The sequence below is a fragment of the Bos indicus genome, chromosome 10 (assembly GCF_029378745.1).
Source record: "Bos indicus isolate NIAB-ARS_2022 breed Sahiwal x Tharparkar chromosome 10, NIAB-ARS_B.indTharparkar_mat_pri_1.0, whole genome shotgun sequence".
NCBI classification, from domain to species: domain Eukaryota; kingdom Metazoa; phylum Chordata; class Mammalia; order Artiodactyla; family Bovidae; genus Bos; species Bos indicus.
The window spans coordinates 35,698,670-35,723,710 of record NC_091769.1 but is presented as its reverse complement, the minus strand read 5'-3'; the positions used below and the strand labels follow the sequence as shown (position 1 = coordinate 35,723,710).

General features: G+C 37.4%; 1 protein-coding gene and 1 non-coding gene across 2 annotated transcripts in view; both read right to left on the bottom strand.

Annotated features, from left to right (window-relative positions):
• The window catches only part of BUB1B (BUB1 mitotic checkpoint serine/threonine kinase B), a 57,439-nt gene extending 35,423 nt beyond the window's left edge, over positions 1-22,016 (bottom strand). The window contains exons 1-5 of the mRNA XM_019968503.2: positions 21,757-22,016; positions 18,676-18,822; positions 13,665-13,724; positions 13,133-13,277; positions 9,027-9,223 (exon numbers count right to left, since the gene is read on the bottom strand). Of these exons, the coding sequence (XP_019824062.2) occupies positions 9,027-9,223; positions 13,133-13,277; positions 13,665-13,724; positions 18,676-18,822; positions 21,757-21,791 (584 nt within the window). The 5' untranslated portion in view covers positions 21,792-22,016. The remainder of the gene's footprint in view (positions 1-9,026; positions 9,224-13,132; positions 13,278-13,664; positions 13,725-18,675; positions 18,823-21,756) is intronic.
• Positions 4,047-4,118, bottom strand: TRNAS-AGA (transfer RNA serine (anticodon AGA)). Its single transcript has one exon. It is a non-coding gene; the product is annotated as a tRNA-Ser (tRNA).
• Positions 22,017-25,041: the final 3,025 nt, after the last annotated feature.

Genomic DNA, 25,041 nt, shown 5'->3' with positions numbered 1-25,041 from the left:
AAATAAGAGAAGGGACCATTAACAGTTGGTGAGATGAACACTACTGTCCAAATTCAATTTCCTAATTTGCTAAACAGGGGAAAAGAGTGGGATGTAAGGGAAGAAATATATAAAAATAGCCAAAAGAAAGTGTTTATTCTCTCAGAAACAAAGAAAGCCACCTTGAAATCAGAGAAGGTCCAAATTTGTATGTCCAAATTCGACCAATCAAAAATACTCTGAAGAGCACCAGCAGGTTGACCTCGGGATTAGATCAGTGTCTTAGATTAAGATTATAGAATATATTAAGATCAGAGTTTCCCATCAACTTTTTATTATGACTTTTTAAACTCACAAAATAGTTGAAAGAGTGAGCACCCATATATTCTTTACTTAGATTAACTAATTGTTAACATCTTGACACATCTATTTTCTTGTCTCTCTTGCTACATAGAATCCCCATCGGATTCCCTACCCCAACATTTTCCCTGAATCAGATGAATGAAGTTGCATTAAACATGACATTTTAGTAAAACTGGTAGAAGTTTGAAGACTAAACTTCTGTGCAGTTGCCAAAGTATTAAGTATTATCAAAAGGGTAAAGAAATTGAATAAACTGCAAATGCTGGCCAAGATGCAATAAGCCCATATTAGCTTCTCTCTTTCTCACCGATTAGAATTAAAAACTCTAAAAAAAAAACTTAAAAAAAAAAAAAAAAAGAATTAAAAACTCCAGACAAAATACAAAAAAAGCAACCGAGGTCTCTAAAAAGTAAACAAAAGCAAGTAGACTGTGGAGAGGAGTCAAAGAAACAACCCACTCAAGGCTGTTTCCTGTTTTTTTTTTCCCCCCTTCTCTTTTCCATTTGGTTTTGAATTGTTACATTAGCAGTGCAGGAAGCTAAAACTCCTAAAGAAATCTCATCTTTTTTTCCAGAGGAAAGGAAAAAGTGGACTGTGAGGGCCAATGAGTATGGGAGAAATACTGGAGGGGATGAGCTAAAGAAGAGAATCACCTGATTCTGTACATGAATTGGCACAAGCCCTGGGCCACCCTTGAGCTATGCATACACAAAGCAGACCCAAAGCAGCACAGAAAAGGCTTTGAGAACTGAACTATAATATAAACCACTGTCCAAGCACTAGACTAACCCTGGAGTAACAGACAAATGGGATACACCTAAAGGTCTCTGAAAATTGAACTGACATTAGAACCACTACTCACATGAGTTGAAAAAGAAATTATATCTGAAGGCTGGTTACCTAATAAGACAAAAGCATCAACATTAACTAACAGGACCTAGAGTCTAATAATACCAGTATACATGTCTAGTATATAATCCAAAATCACCTGACATATAAAGAACTAGGAAAATGTGACCAATTCTCAAAGGAAAAACAGAAATACAAATCAAATGACAGCTTCCTGGTGGCTCAGACAGTAAAGAATCTGCCTGCAATGTGGGAGAACTGGGTTCGATTCCTGGGTTGGGAAGATCCCCTGGAGAAGGGCATAAAAACCCACCTCAGTATTCTTGCCTGGAAAATCCCCAAGGACAGAAGAGTCTGGAGGGCTACAGTCTGTGGGGTTGCAAAGAGTTGGACACAACTGAGTGACGAAGCACATTACAGCACAGTGACCAAAAATATAAATATAGAAATCACAGTACAACCATGATTGGTATTTATGTAGAAATTTTATATATAGTTTAAAGAATAATATTTAAAAAAATCACAATATTGTAAAGTAATTATCCTCCAATTAAAATAAACTAATTAATAAAAAAAATAAATAAAAACATCAAATGACCCAGGTGTTGAGTTTTCAGACAGATTTTAAAGCAGCTAACTCAATGATGCTCCATAATATAAAGGTAAAAATATTTTAAATGAATGGAAAGACAGAAATTCTCAACTGACACACAGAAACTATGAAAAAGAATCAAATGGAAATTTTAGACCTGAAAAACACAATATCTGAAGTAAACAATTTACTGGATATACTCAATATCAGAATGGAAAAGACTGAAAAAAAGAGTAAATGAACCTGAAGACAAATCAATAAAAATTGCCCACCCTAAAGAATAGAAAGAATTAAGTTAAAATTTTGTTTTAAATGAACAGAGCTTCATGGACCTGCGGGACAGTATCAGAGAGTCTAATATATGTGGAACTGAAGTTCCAGAAAAAAAGGTATAGAAAAGTATTTTAAAAATAATGGCTGAAAACTTTTCAAATTTTGTGAAAGGCATGTCTTTACAAATTCAAAAAGCCCAGTAAACCCCAAATGGATTAAATATAAAGGCAATCATACCCAGATACATCATGATCAAATTGCTGAAAAGCAATGTTAAAGAAAAAAAAAACTTAGAGAAAATCAACTCATTACAAAAAGGGGGAAGAACCATTCAAATGACTATAGATGTCCCATCAGATACCAGAGAGTCTAGAAGACAAAAACATGCTACAAGAATTGTTGGACCAAAATTCTACATCCAATGAAAATATCCTTCAGAAATAAAGATGAATAAAGACACTCTCAGGGGATTCCCTGGGGGTCCAGTTGTTAAAATACCACGCTTCCAAAACAGGAGGCACGGGTTTGATCCCTGGTTAGGAAATCAAGATTCTGCATGCTGTAAGGCTGGAGGTGGGGGGGGAGGGAGAGACATTCTCAGATGAAGAAAAACTAAGAGAATTTATTGGAAAAGATTCACTCTAAATGAATGACTAGGAAAAAACTTCTTTTGTCTGACAGGAAATGATATCAGAGGAAAACCTGGAACTTCAGGAATAAGGAGAACAAAAATGGTAAATATAACAGACTATTTTTCTCCTAAGTTCTTTAAAATACATATGGCTTTTGAAAGCAAAAATTATAACATTGTCTGATGAGATTCTCAATGTATGTAAATGTAATACTTAACACCAGTATATCAAGAAAGTAGGGAAGATATAGAACCTATATGATTATAAAGCTTCTATTATTTTACTTGAAGTGGTAAAATATTAACTCTAAGTAGACTGTGAAAGGTTAGGTATATGTATTATATACCCTAGAGGAACCACTAAAAAAATAACAGTCAATAAAGTGAAATACTAAAAAAAAACCAAAAAACAACAATCCAAAAGAAGACAGTAAAGGGGCAACAAAGGAACAAAAGACAGAGAAACTGAAAACAAATATTAAAATAACATATCTAAATCCCACAAAGTTGGTAATTCCATCAAAATGTTCTAAATAAACCACATAAAAAACATTGTGAGAGTTGAGAAAAACACAACATCCAACTCGTTGCTGTGTATAAGAACCACTTTTAATAAAAAGACACTGTCAAGTTAAAAGGGAAAAGAGAAACCTGATTTAAAAATGGAGAGAAGACCTTAACAGACTTTTTCCAAAGAGGAAAGGCAGATAGCTAAAAGGCACATGAAAAGATGCTTGACATCAGTAATCTTCAGGGAAATGCAAGTCAAAACCACAACGAGGTATCACCTCACACCTGTCAGAATGACCATCATCAGAAAGAACACAAATCACAAACGTTGTCGAGGATGTGGAGAATCCTTGTACAGTGTTAGTGGGAATGTAAACTGCTACAGCCAATGTGGAAAAGAGCATGGAGGTTTCTCAAAAAACTAAAAATAGAACTACCATATGACCCAGCAATTCCATTCCTGGGTATGTATCTGAAAAAAACAAAAACACTAATATGAAGACACATGCACCCCAGTGTTCAGAGCAGCATTATTTACAACTGCCAAGATATGGAAGCAACCTAATTGTCACCAACAGATGAATGGAAAAACAAGATGTGGTATACATATATAGTAGAATACTATTCAGTCACAGAAAAGAATGAAATTTTGCCATTTGCAACAACATGGATGGACTTGGAGGGGATTATGTTAAGTGAAATAAGTCAGAAGAAGTGAGAAGTGAAGTCGCTCAGTCGTGTCCGACTCTTTGCGACCCCATGGACTGTAGCCTACCAGGCTCCTCCCTCCATGGGATTCTCCAGGCAAGAGTACTGGAGTGGGTTGCCATTTTCCTTCTCCAGGGGATCTTCCCAACCCAGGGATCGAACCTGGGTCTCCCGCATTCTAGGCAGATGCTTTAACCTCTGAGCCACCAGGGACTCAAAATAAGTCAGACAAAGAGACAAATACTGCATAATATCACTTAAATGTGGAATCTAAGAAATACAACAAACTAGTGAATAAACAAAAAAGAAACTTACAGATATAGAGAACAAATTAGTCATTACTAGTGGGGAGAGGCAAAACAGGGGTAGGGGATAGGAACGTACAAACTATTAGGTACAAACTAAGCTACGAGGACATATTGTACAACACAGGGAATATAGTCGATATTTTATAATAACTATAGATGGAGTGTGTGCACACACTAAGTCACTTCAGTCGTGCCCAACTCTGTGACCCTATGGATTGTGGCCAGCCAGGCTCCTCTGCCAACTGGATTCTCCAGGCAAGAATACTTTAGTGGTTGCCATGCAGGGTCTTCCTGATCTAGGGACCAAATCCACATTTCTTATGCCTACTGCAATGGCAGGTGGGTTCTTTACCATTAGCACCACCCGGAGTATAACCTTTAAATATTGTGGATTACTACATTGTATACCTTTAACTTCTACAGTACTGTACATCGACTACCCTTCAATAAAAAGAACCCCCTTTGTTAATAAAAGGAAATCCACACAAAATCCTGTAATATGAATGTTTGTAGCAGCATTATTTCATAATTGCCAAAAAATGAAAACAACCTAATGCCCAATAACTGATGAATGGATAAGTCATGCACTGTATCTATAGAATGACATATTATTCAGCAATAAAAACGAAATACTGATATATGCCACAACTATGTTCATCTATACGGTAAGTGAAAGAAGCCAGTCACAAAAGACCACATAACGTAGGATTCCATTTATGTGCAATGTCCAGAATAGGGAAACCCAGAGAGAGAAAGCAGATTAATGGTTGCCTGGAACTGGATTGAGAGGGAATGGAGAGTCACTGCTAATCAGTTCAGTTCAGTTCAGTTGCTCAATTGTAGCTGACTCTTTGGAACCCCATGGACTGCACCAGGCCAGGCTTCCCTGTCCATCACCAACTCCGGGAGCGTGCTCAAACTCATGTCCATTAAGTTGGTGATGCCATCCAACCATTTCATCCACTGTCATCCCCTTCTTCTACCTTCAATCTTTCCCAGCATCAGGTCTTTTCCAACGAGTCACTTCTTTGTATCAGGTGGCCTGAGTATTGGAGCTTCAGCATCAGTTCTTCCAATTAATATTCAGGACTGATTTCCTTTAGGATTGACTGGTTTGATCTCCTTGCAGTCCAAGAGACTTTCAAGAGTCTTCTCCCACACCACAGTTCAAAAGCATCAATTTTTCGGTGCTCAGCTTTCTTTATAGTCCAACTCTCACATCCATATACATGACTACTGGAAAAACCATAGCTTTTACTATATGGATCTTTGTTGGCAAAGTAATGTCTCTGCTTTTTAATATACTGTCTAGGTTGGTCATAGCTTATCTTCAGGGCAAGTGTCTTTTAATTTCATGGCTGCAGTCACCATCTGCAGTGATTCTGGAGCCCAAGAAAATAAAGTCTGTCACTGTTTCCATTGTTTCTCCATCTATTTGCCATGAAGTGATGGGACTGGGTGCCGTGATCTTAGTTTTCTGAATGTTGAGTTTTAAGCCAGCTTTTTCACTCTCCTCTTTCACTTTCATCAAAAGCCTCTTTAGTTCTTCTTCACTTTCTGCCATAAGCGTAGTGTCTTTTGCATATTTCACGTTATTGCTATTTCTCCTGACCATCTTGATTCCAGCTTGTGCTTCATCCAGCCCGGCATTTCACATGATGTACTCTGCATATAAGTTAAATAAGCACGGTGACAATATACAGCCTTGACGTACTCCTTTCCCAATTTGGAACCAGTCTGTTGTTCTATGTCTGGTTCTAACTGTTGCTTCTTGACCTGCATACAGATTTCTCAGGAGGCAGGTAAGGTGGTCTGGTATTCCCATCTTTTTCAGAATTTTCCAGTTTGTTGTGATCCACAGAGTCAAAGGCTTTAGCATAGTCAGTGAAGCGTAAGTAGATGTTTTTCTGGAATTCTCTTGCTTTTTCTATGATCCAACAAATGTTGGCAATTTGATGTCTGGTTCCTCTGCCTTTTCTAAATCCAGCTTGAACATCTGGAAGTTCTTGGTTCACGTACTGTTGAAGCCTGCTGCTGCTGCTGCTAAGTCGCTTCAGTCGTGTCCGACTCTGTGCGACCCCATAGACAGCAGCCCACTAGGCACCCCTGTCCCTGGGATTCCCTAGGCAAGAACACTGGAGTGGGTTGCCATTTCCGTCTCCGATGCATGAAAGTGAAGTCGCTCAGTCATGCCCGACTCTTAGCGACCCCATGGACTGCAGCCTACCAGGCTCCTCCGTCCACGGGATTTTCCAGGCAAGAGTATTGGAGTGGGTCGCAACTGCCTAGCTTGGAGAAATTTGAGTATTACTTTGCTAGCATGTGAGAAGAGTGCAATTGTGTGGTAGTTTGAACATTCTTTGGCATTGCCTTTCTTTGGGATTGGAATGAAAACTGACCTTTTCCAGTTCTGTGGAATAATAGTAAGTATGGAATTCATTTTGGGATGTTAAAAATGTTTAAAATTAGATTGTGGCAATGGTTGCATACCTTTAAAACTGTTAGGAAAAAAAGTAAAGAAAGGAAAAGACATATCATGAAAACTAAAGAAAGCTGGACTGACTATATTAATATCAGATCAAGCTGACTTCAGAAAAAGTATGATCAGGGATAAAGATGAACATTATATGATGATAAAGGGATCAATTCTAAATGTGTATTTACTTAATAGAACTTCAAAATATATGTAGCAAGGCTGATAGGAGCTCAAAGAAGAGATAAATTCACAATAAAAGAGGGAATTCCCTGGTGGTCCAGTGGTTAGGACTCTGAACTCTCATTTTCGAGGGCCCAGGTTCAGTTCCTGGAAGGGGAACAAAGATCCCACAGGCTGTGTGGGAAAAAAAAGAAAAAGAAAATCCCACAAAAAAAAACCCACAATAAAAGAGACTTCAAGATTCCTCTCTCAGTAATTGACAGAATAAGTAAACAGAAAGTCAGCAAGGATAAAGAAGACCAGAACTGACTACCAATCTACTTGACCTAAGAGTGACATTTATAAAATATTTTATTCCAAAATAGCAGAAAACACATTTTTCAGGTGTACACAAAACATTCACATATTCTGGGCCATAGAGTGAACCTTAATAAATTAGAAAGACTTGAAACCATACAAGTTATGTTCTCTAACCATAATGGAATTAAACTAGAAATCAGTAGCAGGGAGATGTCTGAAAAATCTCCAAACATTTCCTAATAACACACTTCTATATATCCCATGGATCAAAAGGAAGACATAAGGAAAATTAGAAAATATTTTGAACTGAATGAAAATGAAAATATAGTATTATTATCAAAATCTGTGGGATACAGCTAAAGCAGTGCTTAGACAGAAATCTTTTATATTAGGAAAAAAAGCTCTAGAAAACAGTGCTCTAAGTGTCACCTTAAATTAGAAAAGGGGCAAGTTAAACCCAAAGTAAGCACAAAGAAGGAAATAATAAAGAGCAGAAATTAATAAAATCAGGAGCAGAGTATCAATTAAGATTAAAAAATCAATGGAAGCAAAAGCTGATTTCCTAAAAAGATCAATAGAAACTGATAAACCAGAGGACCAGTATCAGGATTATCAATATGAAAAAACAAAGAAGGAAGGTCACTACCTAACCTATAGACATTAAAAAGATAATAAAGGAATACTATGAACACCTCTATGCCTACTAACTCATCACTTAGATGAAGTGGACCAAGTCCTTGAAAGACAAAAACTACCAAAGCCTATTCAAAGAAATAAAAGATCTAAATAAATGGAGAAATACATCTTGTTCATGCATAATACTAATCAAAATCCTAGAAAGGTGATTCTAGAATTTATACAGAAAGTCAAATGAAGTAGAAGAGTTAAAAAGAACAATTAACTGATTTCCAGACTTACTATAACTCTTCAGCAATCCAGATAAGGGTAATATATACCAATGATAGACATTAAGATCAAAAGAGAAAACAGAGTAACAAATAAACCTACACAAATATGATCACCTGATTTTTGACAAAAATGCAAAGGTACTTCAATGGAGAAAACCTTTTCAACAAAAGGCACGTGAATAAATAAGGCTCATAGGTTAAAAAAAAAAGAACCTTAATACCTTCTACAAAAATTAACTCAAAATGGATCACAAATTTAAAAACAAAAAGTAAAACTATAACATTTCAGGATAAAAACACAGGAGAAAAATCTTTGTGACCTTCAGCTAGATGAAATTCTTAGATATACCAAAAGCACAACCCATACAAGAAATAATTGATAAATTAAACTTCTTCAAAATTAAAAACTTCTGTACTGTAAAAGTCACTTCCAGAATTAAGCTGGGAGAAAGGTTTATGAATCATTCATCTGACAAAAGACTTGTATTCAGAATAAAGAACTCTTACAACTCAAATGCATTATGCTAAATGAAAGCAGCCCGAATCAAAAGACTATATACTATATGATTCCACTGACATGATATTATGGAAAAGTCTAAACTATAGGGCTGGAGAATAGATCAGTGGTTGCCAGAGGTTGGGACTGTGAGTAGGTGTTGACCACAAAGGGACAGAATATGGGAATTCTATGGAGTGATGAAATAATTCAACTATATCTTAATGATGATAATGGTTACATGTTTCTATTTACTTGTGAAAACATACAGAACTGTACATCAAAGACTATATTTTACTGTATATTAAATAGAAAATATTGAAATATTGTCTTTTAAAAAACCAAATAGTAATGAAATTAACTTGCCAATCCACAGAGAGCACTTTATTCAGATGCAAAACAACTTTTTGTATCTATTAAAGAGTTACAAAAAGCTGCAGAGAGGAAGTTTACCTGTGCTGGGACTGCAGTCTTTCCAGTGGTTCAGCCTTCTGTTCAATACCTTCTTGAAATATCAGATCTGCTTTCTTAAAGTTTTCTCTAGCTTCATATTCTTCAGCCCATGAGATATAAAACTGAGCAAGTGAAATGCCAATTCCTTGGTTATGTAAATAACTGTACATATCCAAAGGTTCATTGCATAAATGCCCCTGTAACAAATTAAAAGCATTAGCAGTTAACCAATTTTTCTTCACATTTTGTCTGTTATGTGCCAGTCACTGGAGATACAATATGTAGTTTCTGCACTGAAAAAAATATTATCTATTATTATAACACAAGATTATAAGGAATATATTGGGAGGACCTAAAACACATTTACACTAATCCCTTACCTGACAAAAGTAAGGAATTAATTTGTAAGAAAAAGAAATGGGGAAGAAAGCTTTCAAGAATGCATGACATTTGAGTGTGGCCCTTAAGGAGAAATAGACTTATATAAGGTAAAGAGTGGGAAATGAAGTGCACTCTAGGCAGAGGAAAAAGCATAAGCAAAGACACTGAAGACTAAATTTGTGGAGGTGTAGGCTAGATAGAAGTTTGAGGAAAAAAGGTGTGACCAGGCTTGAAAGTCAAGCTCATCAATTGTAAATATACCTGATAGTCAATGTTATATGTGTTGGGGTAGGAGAGCTAAGAAATGACACGGTCAAATCTGTATTTTAAAAGGGACCTTATTAAGACCAGCTACAATACAGATAATTCGAGCAGCAAAAAGGGAAAGGGAAGGGATCAGTAAAATCCCACACCACTCACAAGTTTGATATATTTTTTCAGTCTTTATTTTTCTCTTGAGGAAAAAAAGGAACATATATCATTTTTCCACAGGATAAAAAGATTTTTGTCATTTTATAGTTTTAATCATAATTAAATATTTTTATTCCATTTAACTGTGCATCATTCATTTTTCCATGCTGCTACTTAATTAATATTTTTGAACAGGTGAACAATGTTCCATCTAGTAGATCTTTCATCATTTAACTATTCCCTTATTTTTTGGACAAACCACTTCTAATTTTTCCCAATTGTAAATAACTGTGTAATGAATACCTTTAAGCATATTGCTTTTCACATTTTACATTATTCCCTTAAGATAAATTCCTATAAGTGGAACTATGTTAAAAAGTAAATTGCTTTCTAAGATGGTTATACAAATTTAAAATGTTAGTAGTTATTTCCAAATATAATTTCATAGCTAATATTTATTTTTAAAAGTTTCTACTTTCATATAAAAATAACATTTCAGTGTTCTCATTAAGAGTTCTTTTACTACTGCAGAGGATAATATTTTCTCCTGTTCATTTACTACATGTATTTTCATTCATATCTTTCTGTTCCTGATTGCGTAGCCTTGGTTTAGTCTGCCTCGTATGTTTTACCATACATCTCAACACTTTCCCTCTTTCTCTCCTGTTAGACTTAACCCATCTGTCTTTCTCAATAAAGTAAGTTCCACAAAGGCAGAAAACATTGCTCTCTACTACATTCCAGTCCCTACCCATGGTCTAGTAGAAAAAAATGAAATGTTCCATTTATATCTTTAACAAAATCCATTAGTATCTTATAGTTTAATTTCACAGTAATTCAGTAATGGAGTTTTTCTGCTTATTCAAATTAGAGATGTTTTCCCACATGTGATGATATTTCAAGCAAAGTAATAATTCTCAATGTTTATCACTGTAAGAGCAAGTCCTTGATATCTATTACTACATAAATAAAGTTTAAAATTGACTGCACTTCAGTAATGGTTTTCTGAATAGCTGTGGTGCAGCATGGGGCACTGAATACAGTTTGGGTTATTCTAGAGTGCTGAATAAGATCACTTAAGAAATAAATAAAAGGATAAGATGGTTAGATTAATCGATTCAAAAATTATTAAACATATCTTTCTGGTAACTCTTAAAAAGCCAAATTAAAACCATTTTAAACTTTTAACTAAAAATACTGGATATTTTCTAAGAACAAATTTTTCCTTAGCTAGATTTTAGTTATCCTTTATAAAAATGACTGGAAAAAACTTTCTGCAAAGCAAAAGAGTAGTTTGAGGAACCCATCTTTATTCCTTTAGACTAAGAAAGAGAGCAAAATAATTTAATATGCACCTTGTTTCCCAGGTATAAAGTTTAGAGATTACTGCTGATCACTCTAGGACTAATAATTTGAATTTGAGGGTTTTTATTTTTTTTTAATGTTGAATTTGAGGGTTATCTAGACCAGTGTTTTCCAATTACCTGTGGTGAAGGGGGCAGTTTTTTTTTTTTTTAAATGTTGAACTTGAGGGTTATCTAGACCAGTGCTTTTCCAATTACCTGCGGTGAAGGGGACAGTTTTAGGCGTGTGTGTTTAAAAGTTTTCATTGCATTGTTGACTGATATTTTTTAAAAAGACAATAAAAATAGAAGTTACAAGAAAAATGATGTGCATAGATGCACAACATTAAATTGTTAATAAAATTTCTAAACGCTTACTCTCAATTTTTGTATTTACCTTGAACAGTCTACAGATCATTCTTTCAGGAGCACTGGTTTAGATTATGCTTTTTACTCTATGATAATCATTACTCTTCACTATAAACATTGGGTTAACACAAGTGAACAGAGAAATTATTCCAATTACTACTTTTAATAGCCCCAACTAAATATAATCATAGAAACCTGGGATTAAATGTCACTTTAGAGGTTTATTTAGTTCAACCTTCTAATAAGTCACATATAAGAATATTATATATAGAATGAACAACAAAATCTATTGGTACACCATCAGGAACCACAGTCTCCATACTAACAAATCTGTTTAGCATTCTTTGTGTGCCACCCTTTCTTATAAATTCCCATAACTACTATCCCTAAGGTAATGTCACCAACTTACATAAGGATGCCAAGATATGTCAAATGACCTGCAGAAATCAAGATAATTATGTCTTCAAGATTCATTTAACTATATTAATAATTATTTTATTATATTTTAGCCAGAAATATGGAGATATATTTTAGCCAGAAAACTTATTAATTTCCAATGTTGGTATTTCATCATATTACAATGATTGTTGAAAATAGTCTATTATTTAGAATTACTTGACTACTTATTTTTAATTTTTTATATATTTTATTTAAAGTTTTTATCCAATATCTAATTCTATCACTTAAAATTCTATTCTAAATATTTACCACTTGGCATTTTTCCTTTTTTTAAAAGAATTATTTATTTATTTATTTTTGGCTGCATCAGGTCTTAGTTGGGTTAGGTGGTCTTTTTTTGAGACGTGTGGGCTTCTCTCGAGTTGTGGTGTGCAGGCTCAGTAGTTGTCGTGTGTGGGCTTTGTTGCCCCATGGCCTGTGGGATCTCAGTTCTCCAACCAGGGATTGAAACTGTGTCCCCTGCATTGGAAGGTAGATTCTTAACCACTGGACCACCAGGAAGTCCCCAGTTGCTTTTCTCTAATCTCTTTTAGAATAAAAGAGAAGAGTTAATGTCTAAGAAACTCTGGTCATCATTTTTATAAAGATGTTTTCATAAAAAATCCTCAAAAGTGTTCTTAAAAGAACTACATGTCAAGTAAGACAGTACAAAGTGGTCAGGTCAATAGTTTTAATTATAGCAACATACTAAATGAAAAAAAATGAAAGATAAAATATAAACAACACTTTTTTTTATGGTGATGATTCAAAAAATGGAAGAAAGGAACAGCAGAATCACCTACAAAAGCTTTTCCCAAACAACTGTACTACTACCTACCACGTGCTGGTTCCTATATGTCCTCCCCGAGTATAGCTGCATGGACTAATGATGATTAAAATCGATAAATAACCCATTCCTACAGAGAGAGATGATCTTATCTGGCCTTATGATATGGCCAGATATGGCCTTATGATCACTTTTAATGGGTTAAAAAAAAAATAGTAAAATGCATCTCTAGATGGAAACAATTTAACAAATATTGAGTATTTATGGAATGTTTAGTATCTACTGAACAGCTCAGTTTTTGGATGTATAAGATACCTATAGAGAAAAATCTCTTAATTTAATATTTTAAACTCAGATGGCACTTCAGAAAGACTTACCAGCTTAAGCCAGAGACTAAGAAATCGAGGATCATTATAATATCGTTTTTCTCCTTGTAGTGCTTCTACAGCTCTTTCTAATAATGTTGACATATTGCTTTCCTTCCCGCCCTTAGGATAGTTTTGCTCTGTCCAGTTAATATATCTGAATAGGAAGAGAGGAAATGAATTATTTTTCAAGTTTAACATGTCTTGTTCCAAGATCCATTCTGGACTTTTCAAAGTAGAAATATCTAATATGTTGACAATGTTTATTTAGAGTTTTTCAGTGACATGTCCTAAACCTGTATCTCTCAAACTTTTCTAAATATTGCTAATATGTACCTGTGGGAAAAAATGAGGATGGTGGCAGACGGGTATAGCTCACAGTCACACCTCAGGAAGATACACTATGATTATTCTGCTTCTTTGTGTCTCAAAAACACTACTCTCTACTCTAACACACTGCTTCACACAACCCAGTTTGAGAAGCATAGCTAAAAGAACTCCATCTATTGAGTTTCTATTGCCCTGTTAAATAAAAAAGACTCACCTATCCCAAACATCCAGAGGGTCATTTCCAGCATAAAATCGAATTTCAGATTCAAATGCTCTGAAATTTAAACAGAAAATGTTAGCATAAGCAATAGTGATAACAGCCAAATGAACAAGTGTCACCTTTATTTTTATTCATTATTAAGTATTTAATATCAATCTAGATAAATGTATTGGAGTTTGAGAGCTTGTTAAACAGAAAGAAAAAGAATAGAAATAATCAGGATTCTGTTTGATAACATAACTGGAGAGACAAAATATGAAGAAATTAGAGAAATTTCAAGACAACTTATAGAAAAGCACTATTACACAGCATTTAAAGCTCTGGAACAAGACTCCCAAGGTTCCAGTGCAGCTCCACTAATCACTAACTGACATTAGAAAAGCTACTTAAACTCTGCTTTCAGTTACCTCATCTGTAAAATGGGGATAATAATATGATCTATCTTATTAGGTTGATTAGTCTTAAGTGTGAAGTGTTTAACAAAGTAAGTAGTTAAGTACTCAATAAATGACACCCACTACCTTTATATGCATATGATAGTACTGAAGAAGCTAAATATATACACACACATAAATATATACCCAGAAATAAGACTCTTACAGAGAAATTCCATGGATAACATTAGTCAAAGAAGAATTAGACCATATAAAAATTGGAGGAATGTTTCAGAGAAAGTGTGAAATACGACTTTATAAAGTGCTTACAAAGGCAGAGGGCTAAGATGAAGTTAAAGATTGACCAGTCAGAATAGAGGGGAAGTATTATGTAATAAACCACAATTTAAATAAACAATTTATCAATAATAACTGTATAAGGGATTATGTTTAACATAAAGAATAAGAGTAGTCCCTGACACAAAAGACCCTTAAACTCTAATAAGAAAGACAGTACATAAATGAAAAATTAACAATACAGAGCAGTATATTACAACTGCCAAGAATTGATAGTAAAGGCTTCATGATGTCAAAAGGAGGCGTTATAGAAGCAGTCGTAGAAGGTGGGACTCTGAAGGAAACATAAGATTTCAAAGAAAAAGAGAGTTTTCCAAGAGAGAGAGAAATCAGTATTGAATACAGTTGTCAAAATCAGAGAGCTTATCCAGCTATAACATAGAGTCAGTATTGGGAATAAATGGAGATATCTAGAGAGGTAAGAGAATGCTTTAAATGCAAATTTAAAGAGCTTGGATTCTGCCTGTTCAAGCCAGTACTGGTTCTTCAGTTGGAGAGTATCTTGAATATGGTAAGTAAAGATTTCAAGAAGATTAATCAGGTAACACTGAAAAAGGCTGAGACCTGGGACCCTTGGCTACAGTGCTTGTACCTGGAGAAATGTTTTCTGGAGCAAGAGAATATAAAGAAACTATAAGGGAGTTAAAAATAACTGTGTACATGAACACAGCTGGAACAAATTTTGAACAAGATACAAAAAGTCCAAAAACTCAACTGCTGCTTCTAAGGTGTCCAGAGCAAAAGCAGGGTACTGCAGTATGATCCCTGCATACAGCAAAACCAAGGGGGTGGGCAGATCACCCGAGCCACCCCTCCAGCCCAAACCTTGGACCCACCGCTACCCTCATTCCCTTTAGGGCACCAGTTGGCCCATGTTCAGGAAGCAAGCAAGGGAACCTGTTACTTGTTTTTGCTCCCTGCAGCTCTAGTCCCAGTAAAGCCTTGCTTGAATGTCTTGTCTGGCCTCTCACCAATTTCTATTGATTAAAGAATCCAAGAACCCTGTTTGATAACAACAGTATAAGAATAGGAGAAATTAGAAAAGGGGCCACAATTGTGTGACTAAAATGGTGATTTAAGTATAAGATAATGAAATAATGAAAAAAAAAATTCAAGACACTATTGATAAAAATCAACAAACCTCCAAATTTATCTATGGATTCAATGCAATCCAATTCAAATCCTAGCAGTCTCTTTTCTAGAAACTGACACAATGATTTTAAATTTTGGAAAAGCAAAGGACCAATAATAGCTGAAAGAATTTTGAAAAAGAACAAGTGGAGAACTTATTCTGACTTCAAGTCTTATTATATAAAGCTAATCAAGACAACATACAACTGATGAAAAGGTAGACAGTTAGATCAATGGAACAGAATAGAGTCTAGAAATGATCCACACATACACAACCAAATGATTTTTGACAAAAGCCCCAAAGCAATTTAATGGGGAAAGACAAAAAACTCTCTTCAACAACTGAAGGCAGATAGGCATATGAGGGTAGGGACGGAAGCATAAGACCTTTTATTCTAACCTCACGCCATGCACAAGGACAAATTTAAGATGAATCACAGACTTAAACATAAAAGCTAAAACATAGCTACTAGGAGAAAAAAAAAAATTACAGGATATTTTCCTTTTTTCAGAAAAAAGGACCTTTTAGGCAGGCAAAGATTTCCTAGAGGAGACACAAAAGGTACTAAAAGAAAAACACTAATTAATCAGACATCAAAATTAAAAACTTCGGCTTGTCAAAAAATACCAAGAAAATAGATAGCCATGAACTGGGAGAAAATATTTTAACACATATATTTGATAAGGGACTTGTATACAGACTACATAAAGAACTCTTTCAGTCCTATTCTTAGATGCTCAGTCATGTCCAACTCTTTTCGACCCCATGAACTGTAGACCACCAAGCTCCTCTGTCCATGGGGATTCTTCAGGCAAGAATACTGGAGTGGGATGTCATGCCCTCCTCCAGGGGATCTTCCAATTGTAAAATAAGGCAAAAAATCTGAACAAACGCATCACAAAATAAGATATATACATGGCCAATAAACAAATAAATAAGTGCTCACTTCAGTAGTCACCTGGGAGATGGGAAGTAAAACCATCATGAGATACTATTATACATCCACCAAAATGGCTAAAATGAAAAAACAAAACAAAAAAACCCCACCACACTAAATATGGGAATGGATCTGGAGAAAATTGATTCTAATACGTGTCTGATAGGAGTGTAAAATATTACAACCTTTTTGGAAAACAAACACTCATTCTATGACCTAGCAATGCTATTCCAAGAGAAATGACAATCTATGTCCACAAAAAGTCTTACTCTAGAATGTAAATAGCAGCTTTACCCACAAAACACATAACTGGAAAGAATCCATTTGTCCATCAACTGATAAATGGATAAACAAATGAAATACTACTCAGTTAAAAAAAAGGAACAATCTACTAAATACATGCAACGTGAAAATGCCTAAAAAATATATTGAAAGTACTGCATAATTCCATTTATATATAGTAAAATAAACAAAACTAACCTATGGTGATAAAAATGTGATCACTGGTTTCTTCATGGAGGAGGGGAAGATTGATTGGGAAGGTGCAGGAGAGAATCTTCGGAGGTAATAAAAATGTTCTGTCTTGAAATGTGTATCAAAATCACCTAAGCATACTTAAAAATTTGAGCCTTTCACTGCATAAAAATTATACTTAAAAAAATCAGGGGCTTCCCTGATAGTCCAGTGGTTAAGAATCTTCTTGCCAACGCAGGGACACAAGTTCGATCCCTGCTCTGAGAAGATCCTACATGCCTTGGAGCAACTAAACCTGTGCGCCACAACTACTAGACTGAGAGTCACAACTACTGAAGCCCATGTGCCTAGGTGGCCAAGAGAAGCCACCTCAATGAGAAGCCTGCGCACTGCAACAAAAAGTACTCCCTGCTCACCACAACTAGAGAAAGCCTGCACACAGCAACAAAGACCCAGCACAGTCAAAAGTTTAAAATAATAATAATTAGATCTTTAAAAAAAAAATCACCAATTCCTAGCAATCAACTAAATCAATGAGTATGAGAGAGCAGTGAGGTAATTCAGGTTAATTACTCTGAATTAATTAATCATTCAGATTAATTCATACCATTAATCAAAATGGAGTAGAAAAAGGAAGGTCCTACATGAGAGAAGAGATTCAGTATTTAATACACTAGTGAAATATTTATCTCATCATATGTTACAGGAAGATAAAAAGATATTTAGAAGGCAAGTAAGAGATGTAGACAGTAGTTAAATAATGCTGGAAAATTTGAATATGGAATGAGAACAGAGGGCAAAGAACACAAACTTAGGTAAAATGAAGTAGGAAGCCAACAAGCAAAAAGGAACAGTAGTTAGTGAAGTGGAAAAACTAGTACAATGTCACAGAATGTCATCAAAAAGACTTAAGAATAGAACACCATCTGTGAAACAAAAACATAAAATCCAATGCTTTTAAAGATTCAAAGAGATGATCAAGGGTAATCATTACATTAGATCAAAATTATGATAATTTTCTGATAATACAAGAATTTTTTGGTCACGAGACTGCAGGTAGAAACCAATACTTTAGTTTACCTTTTTGAAAAGAAGTGTATTTATCAAAACATTTGTCAAAGGAGAGCAAGTTTTATCATTCACTATATTGAACAATATAGTGGTATTTTTCAGCTTTTCATCACCCTGAGTTCCTTAAATTCAGTTTCTCCAAGGCTTACATTTTCTTTGGAGACCACTATTTCTTTTGCACACATTCTCAAAAATACTTTCCTAGAACATTAATAATTGAGTACAGACAAAGGATAAACAGATGCACTCTCCCTCAGTATTCAGAACACAAAGAAGCAATTTCATTAATTGATTAGTCTCAAAGAGTTAATTCTGTTTCAGGATTCAGAATGACATAATTCTTTTGGTAAATACTATAATATGATACTTGCTTTGCTTATCAGTTACCCCTGTATGAGAAATATTTCTATTGATAAAGAGTTTGGCTGCTCCAGTGAAATGGAATCCTATAGCTCTTTTTCTTAAGTGTGCTTGAGGGGATCTTTAGATAGCGGCTGAGTGATAAGAAAGCAGGAGGGGAACAGATTCTCAGACTACCAATTTTTGAAGAGTAGTTTAGTACTCTACTCCTTATGCCATCCTGCATGGGTCCACGGCCACATTAACTACCACAGCTGGGGGTGAATGATGACTGGTTGGAGACCCAACCATCCTACATACCGTTTTTGTTGTTGAAGAGTAGTGTTACAGGCAGATTCTTGCTGTGCCAGTGCTCCCTGAAGTGTGGACATGATCCGCCCCTGCCTTAAAGGTTGGACATTTTCTTTACTCAGCTCCCATTCATCTCCCTCCAAGGACATGACTTCACTGTGAAGAGAGAAACAAAAGTAAATCTCATACTAACACTGAATTGTTACAACACTGGATTATTGTAAATGTTTTCAGAAAAGTGATAATTCATGATCTTTGGGTTAAATACAGTGGGCCAGCAGATTAGTAGTGTTATTAATGTTATACTCCTAACCTTCTATCTGTGACCTGGTTTCCAAGTTCAAGGCTGCATTATTACCTAATGGAAGAGAGAACATGGCTACAGTATTGTGAGCAATATCCTAAGAAGAAAGTTTATGACAGGAAGAAAGAAGGGAAAAAAATATTATAAATTTGGCAAAGTAGACAAAAGTCAGATTGATGCCTATCACTGATGCACATCACCTTGTTTAATTTAAAATTAGCAAAGTGTTTATCAGACTAACCCCATGTTTCAACTGATTACTTAAAGCTGAAGTTTATATATATAGGTTGCCCAGAGTAGAAGCAGACAAAAATACAGTTTACTGGTCATAAATGGCTCCTCCAATTATGTCAATTCTATGGGGGGAATCTGCAAAAGCTTTTTGGAGGTAATCACCACAAAGGGTATACACTCTGAACTTCAGAGCTCTACAATCCTTGAAGAGAAGTTTACTTCTGGCCAAGAGATGCTATTTCTGTGTTTAAAACAGAGACAGACAGGCACTATTTTTCAAAAATAAAGTGAAAGTTTTGTGTGACCTCAGTCTAGACGAGAGCTAAAAACTCCCTTCAGGAAAACAAACTGTAAGTGATTAATAATGTAAGTTGTAACTACTCTTATCTTTTTAACTATTTTGTGTAAATATAAGGGCCATGTCATTTATTTTTCTATTCTCATGATCTAACACAGGATCTAACAGTAGTAAGCAGTGAATAAATATTGAGGTTTCTAGATTTCTTCTCTTACAATAGCAATTAAAATATCTGTTAAATGTCCAAAATTGAGCTGGGATTGCTTCCTCCCTCCCTTCTCCTCTTGCCTCCTCAAAAACCTGCTTTTTCCCTCATCTCAAATAAATGGCAATTTCATTTATCCAGCTCTCAAGTAAAAAATCTTAATGCCAACCTAGACACCCCTCTCACAGCCCCCAGTCATCCAGCAAGTCCTGTTGGTTCCACCTCCAGAACATATCCAGAAATAAGCCTTCTTCTCAGCATCTCCACTGTTTTCAGCCTGGCTCAAGCCACCATCTTCTCTTGCCTGGACTATTTAAATAATGTCTAAACTGGTCTCTCTGCTTCCATCCTTTTCTACCTTTAGTCTTTTCGATACTGCAGCCAAAGTGATCCTGTTTAAACCCATGTCAGATCATGTCTTTCTTTTGCTCAAAACCCTCCAATAACTTTCAACTACAGAGTAAAAGCCAAGTCCTTCCAATGCCTGCATCTTCACCATTTTTACTTCCTTTTATTCTCTGGTTCATTCTGCTCCAATTACTCAGCCAGTGCCCCTGCCTCACCCAACTCTCACCTTCAGTCTTTGTACTTCTCCCCCCAGATCAATGCATGACTAACTCTTGAGTTTCCTTCCAGTCTTGATCCAAATAACACCTTTTCAGTGAGGCCCTCTGTTCAAAACTATCAAAAATTGCACCAACCCTCCTCCTCCCCAGTTTTGTTTGTTTTGTACCAACCACTATCTACCTTTTAGTTTATTTATCCTGTTTTCCCTACCCTTATCCCATCCAGAACTTAAGCTTCATAAGGATAGGGATTTTTGTGTTTTTGTTACACCTAGTACTTTGTAGGTGGTTAATAAATATATCTCGCATGACATCACTATATTTTAAATGATAACCAATAAGGTCCTATCCTATTGCATAGGGAACTCTGCTTAATGTTAGGTGGCACTCCGGATAGGAGGGGAGTTTAGGGGAGAATGGATACATGTATGGCTGAGTCCTTTTGCTGTCCACCTGAAACTATTACAATAGTGTTAATCGGCTATACTCCAACATAAAATAAAAAGTATATATATCTTTTGCATGAATTAAAGAGCTCGTAAAATGACATTTATCTAAGTACTGTGTGGTGATGGTAGTGCTCAGTGGTGTCTGATTCTCTGTGACCCTATGGAGTGTAGCCTACCAGGCTCCTCTGTCCATGGAATTTTCCAGGCAAGAATACTGGAGCTGCCATTTGTTGCTTCAGAGGATCTTCTCAACCCAGGGATCGAACCCGAGTCTCTCTTGTGTCTCTTGTATTGGCAGGCAGATCCTATACCACTGCGCCACCTAGGAAGCCCATAAGTACCGTGTAGCCCCTAATGAAAACGCACATAGAATTTCAATCCAGAAGAGCTTGCTGCTAAGCTGCTAAGTCGCTTCAGTCGTGTCCGACTCTGTGCGACCCCACAGACGGCAGCCCACCAGGCTCCCCCGTCCCTGGGATTCTCCAGGCAAGAACACTGGAGTGGGTTGCCATTTCTTTATGGATAAATAAGGAAGAGCAGCAAGCATGAGGAGAAGGGCTTTTCAGATTTCTAACTATGCTACTAACTTAAAGACAGCACCTACCATGTACTAAGCACTTATTTGGAGGCAGTTACTTTACAAATACTCTGAATTCTCCCAGAACTCGGAATGGTAGGTAGCGTTAACAGCAGCATCTTCCATTTAAAGACGTATCCAAAGTCACAGAGTTAGCGAATGGCTGGGCTGAGATACAAACACAGACCACAAATTCCAAGCCCTTTGGACCCCCGGGGTCCCACAGCCTCCTTGGCTTTGCAGCTGGACGCAGCAGGATTCTCACGCGCCCTCAGCGCACTGAGGTCAGTGCTAACCCTGTGCCTTCACCTCCACTCCTCGCGTCCAATTCCAGCAGGGAGGACGATTCGGTTGGGCCTGCTCTTCTCCTGGACTGCTCTCAGCGGAGCCTCTGTCACTGCCAGGCACCCTAGGAGCTCGCAGGCCCAGCTCCCGGCCGCCCTTCTCCGGTACCTACCTCGGAGCACCCCTTTCCTTCTGCATCGCCGCCATCCTGCATTCCCGGCTCAGGGCCTCGTCCTCCCGCGGGCCTTTCTTCAGAGCCTCAGATCGCCTGGGCCTCCTTCTGCAATCTACCCTTCGAGGCACTGAAGCGACCGGAGGGTGCTCCCCGAAAAAGCACGCACCTAATTCCCTCACGAACCAGCCACCCCAAGCTCTCACGCCCAGCCGCCAAGTTTCAAATTTAACGGTCCCGCGCGGACAACGTGCTACGCCCCTCCGCTCCTCTGCGCTCGTGCCCAAGGAATCCTGGGACTTGTAGTTTATCCCGGGTTTAGTCAACGCTGTCGCGGTGCATAGTGGGAGTGGTAGTTTCCGGGGATTGTGGCTGTCCAGGTGCTGCAAGCTTAGCGAGTGTAAATTCAGGAGGTGTAAATTCTCAACAGGTGCTTTCTGCGTCCAGGCTCTAGAGCTAATCTTTGAGCCAAGCGAGGAACATTTTAAGCATCAGAATTCTCTGATATAATGAGCATAGTGAGATATCTCTGAGTGCTTGCGCTTGACCTGATTTCTGGACTGGCTGGCCAGGCTATGACCACCCCCTGCTGTCTGCCCGAAGTGTCACAAGTGTCCAGAGTTCTTAGGCGGCTCTGACCCAGCTGTTTCCTGCCCCGCACTTGAATTGAAGAAAACTAGAATCTAATTCTGTCGAAATCATACCAAATGTGCAACCTTAGGCAAGCGACATATTCTCTCTGACCTTCAGTTTTAACTCATCTGTAATGTGGTAATGACACCACCTTGCTTCTCTGCTGCAGTCCCAGGCAGAAAATACAGCTATGCTACAGCTCCGGAGGTTTTGCCTCTTTTCCCCTTCAGCAGACCAGCCTCTACTGACATTCTTTAGTCCCAGTTCTGATTTCTTGAGGAAGAAACCATGGTAAGCTCAGATGTGGCTGGGGAGCAGGGTTTTTGAACAAGCCTAGCTGCACAGCAGTCCTGACCGATTCACTACACTCATGAATCTCTGAGGGAGGGAGTATATTCTGTCTTCTAATGCTAACAAACTTCCATAAACTTAGCAGCTTAAAACATCACAAATTTATTACCTTACAATTTGGTAAGTCAGAAATTTGACTCAGGTCTCACACTAAACAAGATGTTGGCAGGACTGTGTTTCTGGAGGCCCTTCAGGAGAATTTGTTTCCTGTTTTCTAGTTTTTAGAGACATTCGCCAGTATTCCCTAGCTTGTGGCCCCCTTCCTCCACCTTCCAAGCCAGTAGCATCACTCTCCCGGACCCAGTATCTGTCACCACATCTCTTTCTCTGATCATAGTCAGGAAAATCTCTCTGTTTTGAAGGACTCATGTAATTATATCAGACCCATTCACATTATCCAGGATGACCTTTCCGTCTCAAGGTCCTAAACCTTAAAAACATCTGCCAAGTTTCTTTTGCCACATAAGGTGACATATTCACAGGTTCCATGGATTAGGACTTACTCATCTTTGGGGACCGTTATTCTGCCTACCACAGGGGATGCCAAAATATGTTGGCATCTCTAGACTTATTTGACCATAAAGAAGCCTTTTCACACATCTTTCAGAACAGATTTTGGCTCTTTGTAGTCTAACAGTAGGTCCCAGGGGAAGAAAATTTATAGCAGAATAAATCTTAATGATGGAATTTCAGGTTCAGTGGCAACTGGTAGGAGTTGGGGACTAGCAAGCCTCTCATTTTCACCCATTTACGTGCAAAACCATACCTATCTGCATCAGTGGTAGTTTAGTTTAGTTGTCAGAAAATATACGATCTCTTGCTTGGTCATGGAGGGATGTGTGTGTTCTTGATTGTCAAAGGCTGATTTTCCCCAACTTTGCCTTCTTGAATTATACAAAACCCTACTTTAGCAGGCTAAACACTGCAAAGATGAAAACCTCTGGGTCTCCAGGGAACCCTGGACAAACTGCTTGTTTACTGTGCAACCACAGAAGGAGAGAGGGACTTTCTGAGGATGGGAGGAAGGTCAAGAGAGACTGAATGAGGGTATGTGTGTTCAGGACCTGAAGGAAACCACATCTGGCAAAGCAGCATCACCATGCTGCCCTTTACCCCAGCAACAGATCAGCCAATCAGGGCAGTGGTTGCATCTTGTGTTTACCAGTGATGAGTTGTCCTGAGGTAGAAGAACCAATGAGGAGGAGGCATAATAATCCAAACCATCTTTGTGTTGCCAGGAGGAAGGGTGAGAAGATGCATTAACCCCAGGGCTGGCAGCTACTGGCTGCTGCCTAGTTGCATCTCACAGTAGCTGTTGTGCCAAGGTATTAGGGAACTGTCCTAGGAGCTGGGTTTCCCTCCAATTCTATGAAAACTTCTTTCTGGACTCTACTTCTGCTCTTCGAAAGAACTACCCTACTTTTCATGGGTCTTCTCAAATCACTGGAGATTGCCTGACCCTGAATTTCCACACTGATATATGCAAAAAATACACATACTGAACAAGAAGATACCAGTTATCAACTTTTCTGCATCTGGCAGAAAAGAGCCAAAAGGTCAGAATGGATCACAAGCTAAGAACAGAAGCATTCATATGGCAGGGCCATTAAGATACCAGGTAAGATACAAGCTATGTCATCAATAAGAAGTGCAAAAGTAAGCTGTTTTGATCTGGAATTAGCCTGACCAGAGTTTCACCCTATAGGAAGGTCTTGGAGAATTTAGAGAGTTGCCAAATACTCATCATTGTACTCAATTTATACAGGAGGTGATCCAACCTCAAGGAAGTGAGTAGCAATGAGAGTCACCCATTTTAGGAAGAACAGAACAGGATCTGAATGCTGCCAGCTTCTTACTTCTAGACCACTGATCTGGGTGCCACAAATTTCAGTTGTAAATTAAGGGATTCAATCTTAATTTACGTTGAATTCTTTCAACGTAAGTTTATGTTTAATTAACTTCAGCTTCTGGGTGCCAAATTCTTGGGGAGGAAACTAGTATCATGAAGAGTTGGAACCTCCACTTATTCCAACATGTTGGATATTAAAAAAAAAAAAAAAGGATGGGGTGCCTGGCAGGCAGTTTTGTTTGTTTTGAGGGAGAAAAATGGTGGAACCATAGGCCTGGGGAGAACTGGAATGGGGAGGGCCACTTGATATCTGTCTTGGGCAGTGACCCTTCTTGACCTGGCCCCAAGGACTCTGGCTTTGTAGAGAAAGGACTGACAGGCAGAGGCTTTAGAAACTGATACTGTGTAATGCTGGCCTCCAGCAGCACTGTCTTCAGGCCCAATTGCCAAGG